Genomic DNA, 18778 nt, shown 5'->3' on the forward strand with positions numbered 1-18778 from the left:
CAAAATGGCCAGAAAAATGTCTTGACTATATTTTCTATTCATTTTACAGCTTATGGTGGTAAATAAAAGTGTGACTTTTCATGGAAAACACAAAATTTCCTGGGTGACCCCAAACTTTTGAACGGTAGTGTCGATATGCGTGTATTCATAAATATAAGAAAATCTGTAGTCCTCTATGAGGTATTAAGTCCAAAATGCACTACAACAAATTGTTAATTGACGTCTGGGTCGATACAAATAAATGCATTGTGTTCATTGGGAAGCTGTGGGGTTTGTGCACATATGTTTGTAATGGGTGGTGCACGGTGGTGTAGTGGTTAGCGCTGTCGCCTCACAGCAAGAAGGTCCTGGGTTCGAGCCCTGTGGCCGGCGAGGGCCTTTCTGTGTGGAGTTTGCATGTTCTCCCCGTGTCCGCGTGGGTGAATGGTTGTCTGTGTCTATGTGTCAGCCCTGTGATGACCTGGCGACTTGTCCAGGGTGTACCCCGCCTCTCGCCCATAGTCAGCTGGGATAGGCTCCAGCTTGCCTGCGACCCTGTAGAAGGATAAAGCGGCTAGAGATAATGAGATGAGATGTTTGTAATGAGTGGAAACTGCCAGTGCAGCGGCTAGTTTTAGAGACATGCTGCATGCTCCTCCTCCCCTGAAACCTGGGAAGGGTGGATCTTCTTTCACTCAGAGAGAGAGACTTCTCACTGCTCAAAAAAATCCCGTTTCTCCGGAAGTCAAACTTTATTTACAACGACGCAAAAACCGTGAAAGCCCTTCAGCTGCCAGGTATTGTTCTAAACTCTTTATATTGTTTCGCTCTTTGTTTTGACTCATTACTTCTGTCATATAGCCTACAAGAGGAAAAGGAAAATAATTGTCAGCAAAAAATAAAAGTAAAACTGCTTGCACTCATTCTGCTCATTCTGTAGTTGGGCAATGAAGCGTGTGTGTCTGTCTATCTCTCTATCTATCTATAGATAGATAGATAGATACGCACGCTTCATTGCCCAACTACAGAATGAGCAGAATGAGTGCAAGCAGTTTTACTATTTTGTGTACTATTTTACTATTTTACTATTCTGTAAAGCCAAGACTGCATGTTATCTATCTATCTATCTATCTATCTATCTATCTATCTATCGATCGATCGATCGATCGATAGATAGATAGATACACACACACACACACACACACACACTTCACAGCCCAACTACAGAATGAGCAGAATGAGTGCAAGCAGTTTTACAGTTATATATGCTACCTTTGCACAGTATTGAGATAAAAAGGTTGTTGTTCATGTTGTTTTATGAAAGCAGAAAAAAAACAGGTTGTTGACATTGCCATCTTGTTCTTACTTCTGCATTCTGCTGTACTACTTTCACAAATGCTTCAAAGCAGAGTGAGAGTGTGAGAGAAAGAGAGACAAAGGAGAATAAGACCTGTCTGTAAAGCCAAGACTGCATGTTTTGTAGTGTATAGCCTATGATTGCCGTTATATCCCTCATCAAAAAATTCCCGTGACGGATTGGCCAAGGATGGCTTATCTCACATAAAATAGTTCCACCACTGATTAAGCAATGTATCTTGTGATGTCAAGCATATAAAAGAATGGATATGGTGTGAGTCAGTCATGGTATATCCTGGATATACAGGGGCGTAGCTAGGATTTTTCAAAGGGGGAGTCACACATTGACTGGCAGCCTGAGTCACACACTGACTGGCAGTCGAAAGAAGGAGGAAAGTTTCGCTTGTTTTGACATGGCGAATTATTAACACAAGGAAATATTCATAATTCGCAACTACTGCAGCTACACTGGCAGCTTGACCACTTTGTGTAAGATTGAATTTACTAAACTGAAGAAGAAGAAGAAACCTTTATTTGTCACATGCACACTTCAAGCACAAATTCATCCTCTGTATTTAACCCATCTGAAGCAGTGAACACACACCCAGAGCAGTGGGCAGCCACACTACAGCGCCCAGGGAGCAGTCAGGGGTTAGGTACCTCGCTCAAGGGCACTTCAGCCCAAGGCCGCCCCACGTTAACCTAACTGCATGTCTTTGGACTGTGGGGGAAAACCGGAGCACCCGGAGGAAACCCACACAGAAACGGAGAGAACATGCAAACTCCACACAGAAAGGCCCCTGCCGGCCACTGGGCTCGAACCCAGAACCTTCCTGCTGTGAGGCGACAGTGCTAACCACTACACCACCGTGCTTCCTGAAAGGTGAAATGTTGTTCAAAATTGCCGTTAAAATAAAGATGGTGAAAATTAGTTAGATAGATTAGATTAGATTAGATTAGATTAGATTAGATTAGATTAGATAAAACTTTATTGATCCCTTTGGGAGGGTTCCCTCAGGGAAATTAAGATTCCAGCAGCATCATTACAGATAAACAGAGAAAAGAAATAGAGGAAAACTTCTAGATAAATTAAAATAAATTAAGTATTTACATATACAAATATCAAAAGAATAAGATATGGGGAGGGGGGAAGGAGGGGAGGAAAGAAAAAAAAAGTACAGTACCTCTCAAAAATGCTCTTAAAACTGTGGATGGTGTAGAAAGGAGGACGTCCTGTATCTTCTAACATGAAATATTGCCATAACACGTCCGTGATATTGCTGCAGCAGCCTTTTGCAGGTACTCGACAAGCTATGGAACACTGCCGAGAGCGGTAGGTGCTTCATAATCTTCAAGATTATTTCATCTGGCAAATCGAGAACACCTACATCGACCAAAAAGAATGGTTGAGCTTACTGACCGTACTAATGTTTTGGGCTAATTCTATCAAACCAAACAACAGCGACCATAGCATAAGCAAACCAAGCTCATTCACCGGCAACTGCCGCTTGGGCCGGTGTTTCTTGGTCTGCCGAAGGCGATGATGGATCTTGTTTTGAGTCTGTTTTATTATTAAAAAAATTGACTTAGTACTAGAATAGAACTATGAAAAATATGTAATAAAAAATAATTACAATTGCTAGTTTTAGGTAGCTTAGAAACCGGCTCTTCCATTATTGCTGTTTCTTCCACGTTTTCTTGATGTTGTGTTCTAGAAACGGCACTAAAACTTAGCTTCAAAGCAACAAAATGCAACTTTGATGGAAAAAAATAGGAAAAAGAGTGTCTCTTCACTTCAAAAGAAGGAGGAAAGTTTCGCTTGTTTTGACATGGCGAATTATTAACACGAGGAAATACTTGTAATTCACAACTAAAAAGACTGCATCTACACTGGCAGCTTGACCATGTTCTCTAGTGCGATCGTGTTGCACTTGCACAGAACTGGGTTTTCGTGCCCAAACCACAGGAAGTCCATACAAGGTTATAGAAACCCTAATGAGGCTGAGGTGACAATCTAGTTTTTAAAAAAAAATGTTAGAAAAATTACAGTGGGCGCTTTTCTAATATTCTTATGCGGCTATTGAAAAAATGTATGGTCCGACAAAGGGGGGTCACAGGCACCCCAGGACACCCCCCCCCCCCCCCCCCCCAGCTGATATACCATGAACTGATGTGAAATTTCAAGCGATACGGCCGACTCGAGTCACAGCTGTGACTCCACAAGCATTTGCGTGTGCAGATCTACAGTGGTGCTTGAAAGTTTGTGAACCCTTTAGAATTTTCTATATTTCTGCATAAACATGACCTAAAACATCATCAGATTTTCACACAAGTCCTAAAAGTAGATAAAGAGAACCCAGTTAAACAAAGGAGACAAAACTATTATACTTAGTCATTTATTTATTGAGGAAAATGATCCAATATTATATACCTGTGAGTGGCAAAAGTATGTGAACCTCTAGGATTAGCAGTTAATTTGAAGGTGAAATTAGAGTCAGGTGTTTTCAGTCAATGGGATGACAATCAGGTGTGAGTGGGCACCCTGTTTTATTTAAAGAACAGGGATCTATCAAAGTCTGATCTTCACAACACGTTTGTAGGAGTGTATCATGGCACGAACAAAGGAGATTTCTGAGGACCTCAGAAAAAGCGTTGTTGATGCTCATCAGGCTGGAAAAGGTTACAAAACCATCTCTAAAGAGTTTGGACTCCACCAATCCACAGTCAGACAGATTGTGTACAGATGGAGGAAATTCAAGACCATTGTCATCCTCCCCAAGAGTGGTCGATCAACAAAGATCACTCCAAGAGCAAGGTGTGTAATAGTTGGCGAGGTCACAAAAGACCCCAGGGTAACTTCTAAGCAACTGAAGGCCTCTCTCACATTGGCAAATGTTAATGTTCATGAGTCCACCATCAGGAGAACAGTGAACAACAATGGTGTGCATGGCAGGGTTGCAAGGAGAAAGCCACTGCTCTCCAAAAAGAACACTGCTGCTTGTCTGCAGTTTGCTAAAGATCACATGGACATGCCAGAAGGCTATTGGAAAAATGTTTTGTGGACAGATGAGACCAAAATAAAACTTTTTGGTTTAAATTAGAAGTGTTATGTTTGGAGAAAGGAAAACACTGCATTCCAGCATAAGAACCTTATCCCATCTGTGAAACATGGTGGTAGTGGTATGGTTTGGGCCCATTTTGTCGCATCTGGGCCAGGACGGCTTGCCATCATTGATGGAACAATAAATTCTGAATTATACCAGCAAATTCTAAAGAAAAATATCAGGACATCTGTCCATGAACTGAATCTCAAGAGAAGGTGGGTCATGCAGCAAGATAACGACCCTAAGCACACAAGTCGTTCTACCAAAGAATGGCTAAAGAAGAATAATGTTTTGGAATGGCCACGTCAAAGTCCTGACCTTAATCCAGTCGAAATGTTGTGGAAGGACCTGAAGCGAGCAGCTCATGTGAGGAAACCCACCAACATCCCAGAGTTGAAGCTGTTCTGTACGGAGGAATGGGCTAAAATTCCTCCAAGCCGGTGTGCAGGACTGATCAACAGTTACTGGAAACATTTAGCTGCAGTTATTGCTGCACAAGGGGGTCACACCAGATACTGAAAGCGGAGGTTCACATACTTTTGCCACTCACAGATATGTAATATTGGATCATTTTCCTCAATAAATAAATGACCAAGTATAATATTTTTGTCTCATTTGTTTAACTGGGTTCTCTTTATCTACTTTTAGGACTTGTGTGAAAATCTGATGATGTTTTAGGTCATATTTATGCAGAAATATAGAAAATTCTAAAGGGTTCACAAACTTTCAAGCACCACTGTATGTATCATGATCATGCCTAGCGAAGCAGGTGATAGTATGGTACATTGCACATGTGTAGGTCGAAGGTTGTGCCGACGTAAACAAAAAGCATGGCTGCCTCCAGTGAGTTTATGCCAAGATTCAATCTCATAGACGATGAGGATTTTTGGAATTTTTTGATTAGGGATATAAATCCAATATACCATGCACTGAAAGGCACCGGTAATTATGGATTGTCTGAGGTGACTGGCATAGTACTGTTTACTCGGGGCTGCGCCCCTCACAAAATGGTACTATGCCAGTCACCTCAGAGAATCAATAAATTCAACCAGAGCCTCTTAGTGCATGGTACAGATTACTCTACAACAGTTAGTTCTGGTCAGGATGACACAGTGAACCCACAGCACTGTCATGTCACAGCAAGAAGGTTCTGGGTTTGAACCTTGCAGCTGATTGGGGCCTTACTGCATGGAGTTTGCATGTTCTCCCCATGCCTGCATGGGTTTCCTCTAAGCAAACATGGATTAGGCCAACTGGCTACTCCATTACTCCATACTACACATTCAACCATGTGAGTGTGAATGGTTGTTTGTCTCTTTGTTAGCCCTGTGATAGATTGGTGACCTGCCCAGGATGTACCCCACTTCTCATCTGGAGTCAGCTGAGATTGCCTCCAGCTTCCCATGTGATCGTGACAGATAAGCGATATAGATAATCCCCTAATTTGCTTGGTTGAGTGGTGTCCCCAGAGTGGCATTCCAATTCTTATAACCGCACTGGAATGTTTCACTGTGTGTATTCCTCTGCTCGTCTGTGTTCACCACATACTACATTAGTGTGAGTCACATCATCAGCAGACAGAACAAAGAGTACTTTGTTTCCAGAATATAACTTTTTTTCCAGAATGATAAGATGTCAGGTAAAGATGAAAAGAAGGGATGCCAATTTCACCAGAAACAACTTTAACAGGAACGTACAAATAAATGTGAGCTGGCCAACGTGCCATAAATTGATTGTGGCGTCTTTGGGATCTCGCTCCACTAGCAGAGCAAAACTACACAGAAGATTTGCCCATACTGGGTCCAAATTGTCACTTACTCTGTATTAATTTATTTTTATAGAACTGCTGTATAAAAGCAATATCACACTCACAATCATGTGGTTATAGTGAATATCATCATTCGCCATAGGCAGTTAATTAACCTCGCCCGGGACGGAGTCCACCAGGGGGTGAAGTATTGTTTTTGGTGGGGTTTCTTTGTTTGTTTTTTTGTTAGCAACATTACGGGAAAACGGCTGGACCAATCTTTATGAAACTTTCAGGATAGATGGGCATTGGTCTCAAATAGAACCTCCAACATTTTAAGAATCATTTGGTCAAGGTCACCAAAAAGGTCAAAATCGTTTTTGGTGCAAATGATGTCCCAATGTCCTGAATGTGTCCCAAATCACTCCCTACTCACTACATAGTGGGCTATATAATCAGGTCGCCATCTTGTAGTGCTGTCCGAATGTATAGTGAGCATTATTACACCCGATATAGTGCACTCAAAGTATCTCACAATGCATCACGAAAAGTAGTGCCGGGGCAAAGAAGGGGGGGGGGGAGGCCGTGGCAAAGAAGTTTTATCATTCAATCAATGAGCTCACTATATACTCCTTCCATCCGTCCATTATCTGTAGCCGCATATCCTGTTCTACAGGGTCGCAGGCAAGCTGGGGCCTATCCCAGCTGACTATGGGCAAGAGGTGGGGTACACCCTGGACAAGTCACCAGGTTATTACAGGGCTGATACATACAGATAAACAACTATTCACACCTACGGTCAACTTGGAGCCACCAATTAGCCTAACCTGCATGTCTTTGGACTGTGGGGGAAACCGGAGCACCTGGAGGAAACCCACACAGACACAGGGAGAACATGCAAACTCCACACAGAAAGGCCCCCACCGGCCGCTGGGCTTGAACCCAGGACCTTCTTGCTGTGAGCCAACAGTGCTAACCACTACACCACCATGCCGCCCACTATATAGTCTGCTATACAGCAATTCCCTATATAGTGAGTAGGGCGTAATGAACAAATGAGTGATTTAGGACACAGCGTTTGTAACCAATCAGCACTTATCCTGATCAAGTTCGATTACCCGTTCTATTTCTTGATAAACTTCGGAACTAATCAGAACTAGAAACAAAATAAAAGAAACCTCGTTATAACTTCGTAGTATCGGAAGATAAGGCCACACCAATTCGGTTAGTTGGTTCTCGGAATCGCCGCTTGAAGAAAATGCAAAATAAAATCGAAATCGACTGCAGGTTGAGGTCACGTGACGTCGAAAACCAATCAAATCGCCCCTTTCACTTTAGATAAAGACTTGTGGAAGAAACATGGCTGTGGAGGGGAATCCTGCAAAGCCTGTTTGTGATTGTTAGGATATTCAGCGAACAGAAGCGTAAAATCTTTGACAGGCGTGTCGAAATTCAAGAGGGGGAAAACTTTGCACAGTTGTACTCAAGATGCCGTGAGCTTGTTACCCTGCGATGTGCCAACTTGGACTACAACTCTGGAGGTGGATTTGATATTTCATTGATTGATGTGAGGGGCAAGCAAAAAATCATTAGAAGTATTTAGCCATCAGAAGTAGCCTACTCCTGGTCAAATCTTTTTTTTCTGTGCATTGTAGATGTTCAATTGACTGTAATTCAGTCGTTTATTTAGCCTCTCTGTTTGCCTGATAAAAGACGTGCAGCCAGAGCTAGCCCTTAATGCATATGGGTGGAAATAAGATAAGCTATTAAAAGAGCCATATGAAATGTGTAACAATAATGTATTGTCTTTGTTTTGTTCCTCTATTATGAAAGCCCTCTATTTCCACTGCTAATTTTACCATCAGAGCATTTTTAAATTTTATTTTTATTTCGCACGCTCGCTTCATATTTTTCCTGAAAAAATCCAAGAACCAACTAATTAAATTGGTGTGGCCTAATCAGCAGATAAAAAGATAAGCAAAATTCACCTTGTGGTTCACCAAGGCTACTGATTTGATATCAAGTAAGTGGTGTTTATCTCATCTCATTATCTCTAGCCGCTTTATCCTTCTACAGGGTCGCAGGCAAGCTGGAGCCTATCCCAGCTGACTACAGGCGAAAGGCGGGGTACACCCTGGACAAGTCGCCAGGTCATCACAGGGCTGACACATAGACGCAGACAACCATTCACACCTACGGTCAATTTAGAGTCACCAGTTAACCTAACCTGCATGTCTTTGGACTGTGGGGGAAACCGGAGCACCCGGAGGAAACCCACGCGGACACCATGCAAACTCCACACAGAAAGGCCCTCGCCGGCCCCGGGGCTCGAACCCAGGACCTTCTTGCTGTGAGGCGACAGCGCTAACCACTACACCACCGTGCCGCCCTAAGTGGTGTTTATTTTAAGAAAATTTACCTTTTGATTGTCACAGCTTTTGTTTGGTCCTTCTGAAAAGTCAAGTAAAAAGTTTTTTGTAAGTTTTTTTTTTAGCTTTTTGGCAGATATTTAGAGTCTTTACACTACACTTGTTAAACAAAATGTTCTCATTAGTATTAGTGACCTTGAAAGAACAGAGACCACACTTGTGAGATTGAATCAGTTGTCTCATCTCATCTCATTATCTCTAGCCGCTTTATCCTGTTCTACAGGATATCCCAGCTGACTACGGGCAAAAGGCGGGGTACACCCTGGACAAGTCGCCAGGTCATCACGGGGCTTGAATCAGTTGTTACTGTATAACACTAAAATAAGTGCTACTGGGCGAGGTTTGTTTTGCCTGGCAACACTTGTTTCCTTTGTACTGTTGCTTGTGCAGTGTTACTTAAATATACACTGATCAGCCATTACATTAAAACCACGTGCCTAATATTGCGTAGGTCCCCCTTGTGCCACCAAAACGGCTCTGACCCATGAAGGCGTGGACTCTGCAAGACTTCTGAAGGTGTGCTGTCGTATCTGGCACCAAGATGTTGGCAGCAGATCCTTTAAGTTCTGTAAGTTGTGAGGTGGGGCTTTCTGGATCTGAACTTCGAGAACTGACTGTACACTTGCTACCTAATACAATATACCCCACCCCTAGACAGATGCCACTGTAACGAGATAGTCCATGTCTTTTACTTCATCTGTCTGTGCTTTTAATGTTATGGCTGATTAGTGTATTTTGATCAAATCTGACTTCCACACATTAATGGAACCCTGAGTCTCTATCTGGCCTGGGCTCTCATAATAGCAAGGCTGTGTGTCAGTAAATGTTAGACCCAAAAGTGTACGTAATAATTTTGTTTTATTGTAGCCAGTTAACCTACTGACATGTTTTTGAGAGAGGCTAGGAAACCCATGCACACTAGAGAGGCTAGGAAACCCATGCACACTGTTCCGATCTGTGGTTTTACACCATACTGTCTAATCTCATGACTTTTTTTTTTCGAGTTATTTTGGTACTTGTTAAGGGAAGCAACAGCGAAATAGAAATTTATTTTTCCTCTCTCACCATTTCCTTCCCTGTGTGCAGGTCCAACATGATGCTTCCTCAAGCCCTGCTGTTTTTAATCTTCCTCTCTGAACCACTGGCCTGCCATGCATTCAAGATTTGTGCTTTCAATAGTCTCCGTCTTGGAGACTCAAAAACAAAAGATGGTAAAATTTTGAACATCATAACACAGGTAAGGTGGACTTTACAGAGAGTGATGTAAAATATCACATTAGTGGGCATTTATTAAGACTACGTTCAGACTGCAACCTGAAACGACCCATATCCGATTTGTTGTGAAATCCGATTTTTTTGTTAGGCCGTTCACATTACCAATTATATGAGACTTGTATGCGATCTCCAATATGAACGGAAAACGACCCAAAAGTGTCCCGCATGCGCAAATTGACACGTAATAAGCACATCTACGTAATACGTAAACAAAAAAAAAGCGCACTCTTCATGTTTAATGATTTCTTTTTTGTTTGTTTGTTTAATTATCTGGTTAGTGTTAAAGTGTGAGGTCTCGTGTGTGTTTTTGTTTCTGAACTGAAATGAAAACGTGTAGCCTGGTAACGAGGGTTGACTCCTAAATGTCTCTCTAATTTCTATATAAGTGCACTACATGTTACGAGGAAGTAATGTATTTTTAAACTCTATATAGTGCACTCGAGCTTCAGTACGCAGTCATTTGGGATACGGCCGCTGTATTACCAAACTCTTAATTCAGGCTTAATAATTTGCACATATTTATTTCGTCATATTAATAAACTTTTTCTACATTTTTATAAATATTTATTTAGATTGTTTATAGCCAGCTGAATTCTGCAACTTCTCTCAGCGCTGGCTGAAGGTGCAGAAACACCAGTGCAGTTTGCTATGGAGATGAGGCGAGACCTGGCGATGTGGTTTTTGTGGCGGCGGCGGAACTCGCACAATAATCTGATTAACAGCAGACTAATGAGACCGAAGGTGTCAAATTACTGGAAATTTCCAGAACAATCTTATAATCTTGTAATACAGGATGGTTTAAGTTATAAATCAGTTATAGAAACTGTTCTATTTAATCAGGCTAACAGATCAACATCCAGGTCCCTACCAAATCCACCATTAGCTTGATCAATTCTATAAAAGTCTATTTAAATTCTGAAAACTGTATAAATGTTGTTGTTTTCCACCAAAGAGGCGGGATTAGCCAACGCAGAATAGTGACGTTTGTCTCTTGTTGATGACGTGTAGGTCGCATGAATGCGACCTGTCCGGTCAGACTGCAGTCGCATGTGAAAATATCGGATACGCATCGGATTTAGGACCACATATCCAAGCGGCCTGGGTCGCATGTGAAAAAATCGGATCTGTGTCGTTCAGATTGTCAATAACAAATCGGATACAGGTCGCATATGGGCAAAAAAATCGGATATGGGTCGTTTCAGGGTGCAGTCTGAACGTAGTCTATGATAAACACCAAAGAGTGTTCAGCTTATTAAAAAGCACCAAATTAAAAGAAGCAATGTAATTTAATCTTATAATGTACTTTAGACATGAACACAGATTGTCTGGTACTATCTGATTTTTGTAATGTGGGAATCTAGTGAGAATCATGTTAAACAGTTAACATACCTGTATTTAGATTAAAATTTCCATTTTGATTTTATTTTTGGTCAGATCGTGTCACGCTGTGATGTGTGTTTGCTTCAAGAGGTCAGAGATCGGAAGAAAGTAGTCGTTCCACGTCTGCTTAATAAGCTCAATAAGTAACGTTACTCTCATCACACCTCCATTCAGATTTACTCATGTAGATAACTCTGCACACATCCTGCAATCTGCATACTGTACACACATGATTTTTGGAAAATAATTTAAAGCTGACCAAATTGCAGTTTTACTCAAATACACAGAGTGTGATCTGTTCCCTGCTGTACAACACTCTACATACTTGAACTGTTAATAACCAAATTACAAATGTAATTTGTATCAATATCACATCATCTCTTCTTTTTCAGATATGAACGGGATCACCATTATGACGCTGTGTCCAGTGAACGTCTTGGCAGGACAGAAGCCTATCAAGAGCAATATGTTTTTGTATTCAGGTAGGACGTTTAATTCAGGATACGTTTATATCAAAATCCTATAGATAGTGAATACTGTATTGAGGCTGTATGCTTTTGCAGTATTATTCTTATTTAGAGCTTTTCAAGCGTGTTTGGTGATCCATCATTTCCTGTTCTCTCCTACAGAACTGACTCAGTCAGGCTAATAGACCAGTATCAGTACCCAGACACACAGGAAGGAGATGAGGATGCTTTTGCCAGGGAGCCTTTTGTAGTACACTTCCAAGCACCTAAAACTGGTAACATGGAGAATATCCATTGTAGGAATATAACTGATTATGAATAAAGTTTTCAGAATCAACAGATAACGAATTCTAAAACAATACAGATACGAATAATAGGTGCACTTTTTTTTTCTTTTGGAATCTCAAAAAAAAAACGCAAAAGTGAATATGGAGCTTGAGAAACAAACAAAATCTACGTTCAATCATTCTTCCTTAGTCACTGCTTGATTGCAGATTGATCAAATTAGGCTACTAATTTATTTATAATTTGGGAGATGGCACAAACAACATTCATTTGAAAGTATCGCAATATGGTATAAACAAAAATAATCACTACACAAGCAGGATTAAAAAAAAAAAGTCCTGCACATTTCTAATTAAGACCAATTTTAAGCTCAAGTAATTAAAGATGTACTGTACATTTAAATGTGTTTTTTGAGCTGTAAAATAAATATGACTGTACTGTGATGAAACGCATCAACGCTGATGTTAATATTGACAAAAAATTACCATTTTTATGGGTACAACATGGCTCACAACACCATCGAAATGGTTAAAATCATCCTGAACCTTGCAAGGCCGATGCTGATGTAGAGTTGCTATTTGGTACTTCTCTACATCATGAAATATCTCATCTCATTATCTGTAGCCGCTTTATCCTGTTCTACAGGGTCGCAGGCAAGCTGGAGCCTATCCCAGCTGACTACGGGCGAAAGGCGGGGTACACCCTGGGCAAGTCGCCAGGTCATCACAGGGCTGACACATAGACACAGACAACCATTCACACTCACATTCACACCTACGGTCAATTTAGAGTCACCAGTTAACCTAACCTGCATGTCTTTGGACTGTGGGGGAAACTGGAGCACCCGGAGGAAACCCACGCGGACACGGGGAGAACATGCAAACTCCGCACAGAAAGGCCCTCGCCGGCCACGGGGCTCGAACCCGGACCTTCTTGCTGTGAGGCGACAGCGCTAACCACTACACCACCGTGCCGCCATCATGAAATACTGACTTTAAGTTTGACTTTAGCATTTTTCAGAATGATGCAGTGGGTGGAGTTAGGCTCAGATCTGGGGGTGAACTTACAGTACACTTAGATAAATATATGGAGCACTAAACAGATACTGGTACTAATGGTGTCACTGTGTTGCACCCCTAATCTATCACAGTCTGGTCTCCGTGAGATTAGACTGGATGACTATTATAATCTGTCTGTATGGGGTGATTATTGAGGTCGTCTTAGGACCAAGGAACACTGAAGTTCAAATGATTTGACAGTTACACCATACTGTATTTTTCAATATTGACTACTATTTTCATTGTAAAGATTGGACTGAGATTGAGTGGTTATGTTTTACAGTGATTGGGAAGTTTGTTCTGATCCCAATGCACACCTCTCCTAGTAATGCCACCAAAGAGATTGATGAACTCTATGATGTCTTTGAGGATGTTAGACAGAGGTGGAACACAGAGGTGAGATACAGTGGTACAGAAAGCACTTCAACAAAGTTGTTTTTTTAAACCATTAAAAGGATTTTTTTGACATTTAAAAATATTTTTTATCATTTTTCTAGGACATAATGTTCCTTGGTGACTTCAATGCAGCTTGTGGATACGTGGCCAAGAAAAACAGGAAGAATATAAGACTCTACTCTGACATTTTCAGCTGGCTGATAGATGACGAACAGGACACTACAGTAAGAGAGACCACTGACTGTGCATATGACAGGTAACTCTTATTCTGTTTAGGTGGTTTGAGATATAGTCCAGCTTATTTTCTTGTTAATTTGGTGTCTTATGGAGTGTTGATTTCTCATGGTACAGGATAGTCGTGCACGGAGATTCCTTACTCAGAGCTATTGTGCCACTCTCAGCACGACCATTTAATTTTGCCAATGCATACCGGATTAGGGAGGAAGAGGTAAGTGGGTTTTTTTTTTTAAAATCTTACACACCCATAAACATTTGTATCGCTCATATTAATTATATGGTTCCTTCCTGCATAGCTGTATTTATAGTTGCATTATAATCACTCAAGCAGATACTTTCCCAAAGATGTACAGTGGTGCTTGAAAGTTTGTGAACCCTTTAGAATTTTCTATATTTCTGCATAAATATGACCTAAAACAACATCAGATTTTCACACAAGTACTAAAAGTAGATAAAGAGAACCCAGTTAAACAAAGGAGACAAAATATTATACTTGGTCATTTATTTATTGAGGAAAATGATCCAATATTGCATTTCTGTGAGTGGCAAAAGTATGTGAACCTCTAGGATTAGCAGTTAATTTGAAGGTGAAATTAGAGTCAGGTGTTTTCAATCAATGGGATGACAATCAGGTGTGAGTGGGCACCCTGTTTTATTTAAAGAAAAGGGATCTATCAAGGTCTGATCTTCACAACACATGTTTGTGGAAGTGTATCATGGCATGAACAAAGGAGATTTCTGAGGACCTCAGAAAAAGTGTTGCTGATGCTCATCAGGCTGGAAAAGGTTACAAAACCATCTCTAAAGAGTTTGGACTCCACCAATCCACAGTCAGAAAGACTGTGTACAAATGGAGGAAATTCAAGACCATTGTTACCCTCCCCAGGAGTGGTCGACCAACAAAGATCACCCCAAAAGCAGGGCATGTAATAGTCAGCGAGGTCACAAAGGACCTCAGGGTAACTTCTAGGCAACTGAAGGCCTGTCTCACATCGGCTAATGTTCATGAGTCCACCATCAGGAGAACAGTGAACAACAATGGTGTGCATGGCAGGGTTGCAAGGAGAAAGCCACTGCTCTCCAAAAAGAACATTGCTGCTCGTCTGCAGTTTGCTAAAGATCATGTGGACAAGCCAGAGGGCTATAGGAAAAATGTTTTGTGGACGGATGGGACCAAAATAGAACTTTTTGGTTTAATTGAGAAGCGTTATGTTTGGAGAAAGGAAAACACTGCATTCTAGCACAAGAACCTGATCCCATCTGGGGTGGTGGTAGTATCATGGTTTGGGCCTGTTCTGCTGCATCTGGGCCAGGATGGCTTGCCATCATTGATGGAACAATGAATTCTGAATTATACCAGCGAATTCTAAAGGAAAATGTCAGGACATCTGTCCATCAACTGAATCTCAAGAGAAGGTGGGTCATGCAGCAAGACAACGACCCTAAGCACACAAGTCGTTCTACCAAAGAATGGTTAAAGGTCCCATGGCATGGTGGTTTGTTGATGCTTTAAACGGGCTCGTGGAGGCTTCCGGATGTTATATCCGCAGCCTTTCTCGAAATGAACCCTCGGCACGTAAATATAGCCTCCTGGGAGAAAGCCCCATTTCAGCGCTTTTCCCAGTGCGTCGTTTTGCTAATGAGAAGCAGGAGGCGGGGAAGGGTAGAGGGTGGGGGCGGGCCATGGGGGGAGGGGCTTGACCAAGCTGCGCACACACATACTCGCTGCTATCAGTGCCTGTAGCCACGCTGCTAAGACAAAACCTCATTCTCCCTCGGACTCCTTTCGTAAACTCAACGTGACACAGAGAACAGAGAGTGAGAGTGTTCGGAGTGGTAGTTTACGAACGTATAATATCCTAGGCTTGAACACGCACTCCATAACCAAAGAGGATAGAAGCAGCAACTACAGCAACATATCGCTTATCCAACAGAAGACATGCATTGCGGAGCAATAGTCAAACATAAGCTCATAAGTTACAGTCAATTTCCAGACTAAACTCAGTTTAACAGAGCATGCTGCATGCTCTTTAGTTTTGTAGCGCAGATTACCTGGCTAACTGCAGGAAGCGGTTAGGTGCACAGCTAATGTAGCCATTGCTAGGCTAACGCACCGATTTTAAAACACGGCAAAACGACCAGTTATACACTTACTTGTTCGGTGTTTGTTGCTGATGCGGCAGGGATGCTTGGTACAGACCCAGGCTTCAGTGACAGTTGATGTGCAAAACCTGCCCTGTGCTGTCCCAAGTTGTGGAAACATTCCTCAGGAAAATGCTTCCGACAAACATACACCGTCTTAGGTAGACTCGACGGCGTATTATTGAAGTAAATAAAATTAAGCCACTGCGTCTTCAGGGGCTCTCCCGTCGGCAGTAAAAACAGACTCTTTTCTGTGTTGTCACATCCATGTACAGCGCAATTTCCATGTTTCGCTCGCTTAGGTGATGCCATGTTGTCGTGTCCTCTATGGTCTCCTCACTCCAACTGGGCGGGCAATCCATACAGTGGGTGGGAATCCAGAGGGGGGGGGGGCATGGGGATCATCTCCCTTGCTGATGTAGTAAAGGGAAGAGCTTATCAACGCGCCATTTTGACGCGCCATTCTCAAATGTTGGGCATAGTTTGGTTTACACATTATGAAATTTCTAGCCACTGGGGTGACTTAAGGTCAGAGGAACTCATTTTAACGTTAAAAAACCTCAGAAAGTGAAAATTTCATGCCATGGGACCTTTAAAGAAGAATAAAGTTAATGTTTTGGAATGGCCAAGTCAAAGTCCTGACCTTAATCCAATCGAAATGTTGTGGAAGGACCTGAAGCGAGCAGTTCATGTGAGGAAACCCACCAACATCCCAGAGTTGAAGCTGTTCTGTACGGAGGAATGGGCTAAAATTCTTCCAAGCTGGTGTGCAGGACTGATCAACAGTTACCGGACACATTTAGTTGCAGTTATTGCTGCACAAGGGAGTCACACCAGATACTGAAAGCAAAGGTTCACATACTTTTGCTACTCACAGATATGTAATATTGGATTATTTTCCTCAATAAATAAATGACCAGGTATAATATTTTTGTCTCATTTGTTTAACTGGGTTCGCTTTATCTACTTTTAGGACTTGTGTGAAAATCTGATCATGTTTTAGGTCATATTTATGCAGACATATAGAAAATTCTAAAGGGTTCACAAACTTTCAAGCACCACGGTATACAATACCTGTGCGTACTTGCCTACACCTTAACAAACTGAGCCAGTTTGTGGCTCAGTTTTTGAAAGTCATACTTTTTAAGACACTTTTGAACTGAAGCTAGGGTAGTGCATTAACCTGTATATCTAGTGTTTCTGTGCTAAAGACACATCACAGAGCAGTGCATCTTCCTTGCAGGCTTTACGTGTGAGTGACCACTATCCTGTAGAGGTGGACCTGAAGATCAAGTCAGGAAGTGAGCAGGGAAGCATAATATTGTTCCAATTAACTCTTGGCCTTCCCCTGCTACTCCAACTGACATGACACCAGAGTGGCAATGGACCCTTTTTTTTTAGTCAGTAAGGTTGGCGTACAAGTGTATGTACTGATGCCAATATTTTAATATCATTTTAAGCTAAAGCTGCACAAGATTGTAGTGGGTTTCTTGGCAATAATGTGATGCACATTATTGTGCTGTTTAAATCAAGGAGGTTGCAAGTAGTAAATGGGTTTATTAACCACTGAAAAACATCAGTATTTAGCCAATGTTTTTAATCTGCTATCACAATGTTATTTCATGCGACACAATCCTATTTCTTCTAGATTGGGATGTGTAATTTAAGGTTATTAGCTGCTAATGAATCTGCTCTTTTGCCACTTTTTTATTTGGATTTTATGTTTGTAAATGGCACATTCAAAGTTCTTGGACAAAAAATATATATATATATATTAGTTTGAGGATTTAACTTTGTTAGTAGGTTGCATGTCTGTCTGGATGACTCTCACCCTTTTGTTAGACTCCAAGGTCACCTTCTGTTGTTCGTCAAGGCAAAACAATGCTGGCATGGCATAGTGTCATCTGTGCTGGACTTTTTTTTTTTAATTTGGTGGTGTCCTTATCTGACACAACAGATGCTGCTAGTAAGGTGAGGGGAAGCATAGCCAATTATTAGGAAAGAAACTACATGACTTTAAATCTCAGGGAAGCAATCCTTCTATTGTTCATTGGGACTGTTGTTTGTGGTCTTTTTTTGTGTTCCATTATGCTTGTTGAACAGTCACACAGATTTGGCCCCTATAGTTGTCATTCTGGAACATGGGAGTGGCAGTAGTTTTCCGCAAAATAGAAGTGATTACAAAAAAAAACTCCACCCACATACAATCATCTAATCTAACTGCAAACTCTATTTCCATTGAATGCTGTTATGCAATTAAAGCTGGGTTTTTTCCAGAAAGGTAGTGTTTTCCTCATTTGTCCATTTCAAATTTCCAAAATATTGCTTTACCAAATTGTTTGAACCCAGTGAGCACAAGTTTTCTGTTTTTTTTCCTCTCAATTCACACATTTCCATTACTTGATTTTGGTTTTCAGTTTCAAATTGCACATTAAGCAAGTAAAAGAGAAACAGTTGGTGGCAAACACTTCTGGCACAAAACACCCATGGCTGTCTAGCTGTATGTCAAGTTTGTCCAGGTGCTCTGCTACTGATATTGTGTAATTTGCTGGTATTGGTGACTTGTTTGAGGATATCTTCCTTTAGTCTTTAACTTAAAAGCTTTTTTTTTTTTAAAGTGTTTTGTATGCTTATTCCATTGTCATGGACCAGAACCAGTTTCGGCCATCTTGTGGGCAGCTACGAAGAAAACTTTCATGTATGATATGTAGATGATGAAGTTAAAGATTTGGTTTCAAATGGATCCCCAACAGTGAATTCAGAGGTTTGGCTACAGCCTGCTATCAGAATAGAAATCACTTTTATTCAAAACAAAAAGGATTCTGGGAAGAGTAAGCCACTTTAAAGCCGTAGTCATATTGGATTATACATCTGCATCAGTTGTAATTAGTATAAGTCGAATGAGCGAATGTAGGATTTATGG

At 41.3% G+C, this 18778-nt stretch overlaps 1 protein-coding gene across 2 annotated transcripts; it reads left to right on the forward strand.

The window, feature by feature from the left end:
• Positions 1-606: 606 nt before the first annotated feature.
• dnase1l1 (deoxyribonuclease I-like 1) lies at positions 607-18135 on the forward strand. Of its 2 annotated transcripts, none has more exons than XM_060938161.1 (9): positions 607-776; positions 9702-9852; positions 11325-11413; positions 11663-11752; positions 11900-12012; positions 13364-13476; positions 13578-13732; positions 13828-13924; positions 17099-18135. In XM_060938161.1, the coding sequence occupies exons 1-9, from the start codon at positions 622-624 to the stop codon at positions 17222-17224; spliced, it is 1089 nt and encodes a 362-aa protein (XP_060794144.1). In that variant the 5' UTR covers positions 607-621; the 3' UTR covers positions 17225-18135. The 2 variants fall into 2 exon arrangements, with proteins under 2 accessions (XP_060794144.1, XP_060794145.1); XM_060938162.1 differs by lacking the exon at positions 607-776 and adding an exon at positions 9110-9183.
• Positions 18136-18778: the final 643 nt, after the last annotated feature.

Source organism: Neoarius graeffei, chromosome 13 (genome assembly GCF_027579695.1).
Source record: "Neoarius graeffei isolate fNeoGra1 chromosome 13, fNeoGra1.pri, whole genome shotgun sequence".
NCBI lineage: Eukaryota > Metazoa > Chordata > Actinopteri > Siluriformes > Ariidae > Neoarius > Neoarius graeffei.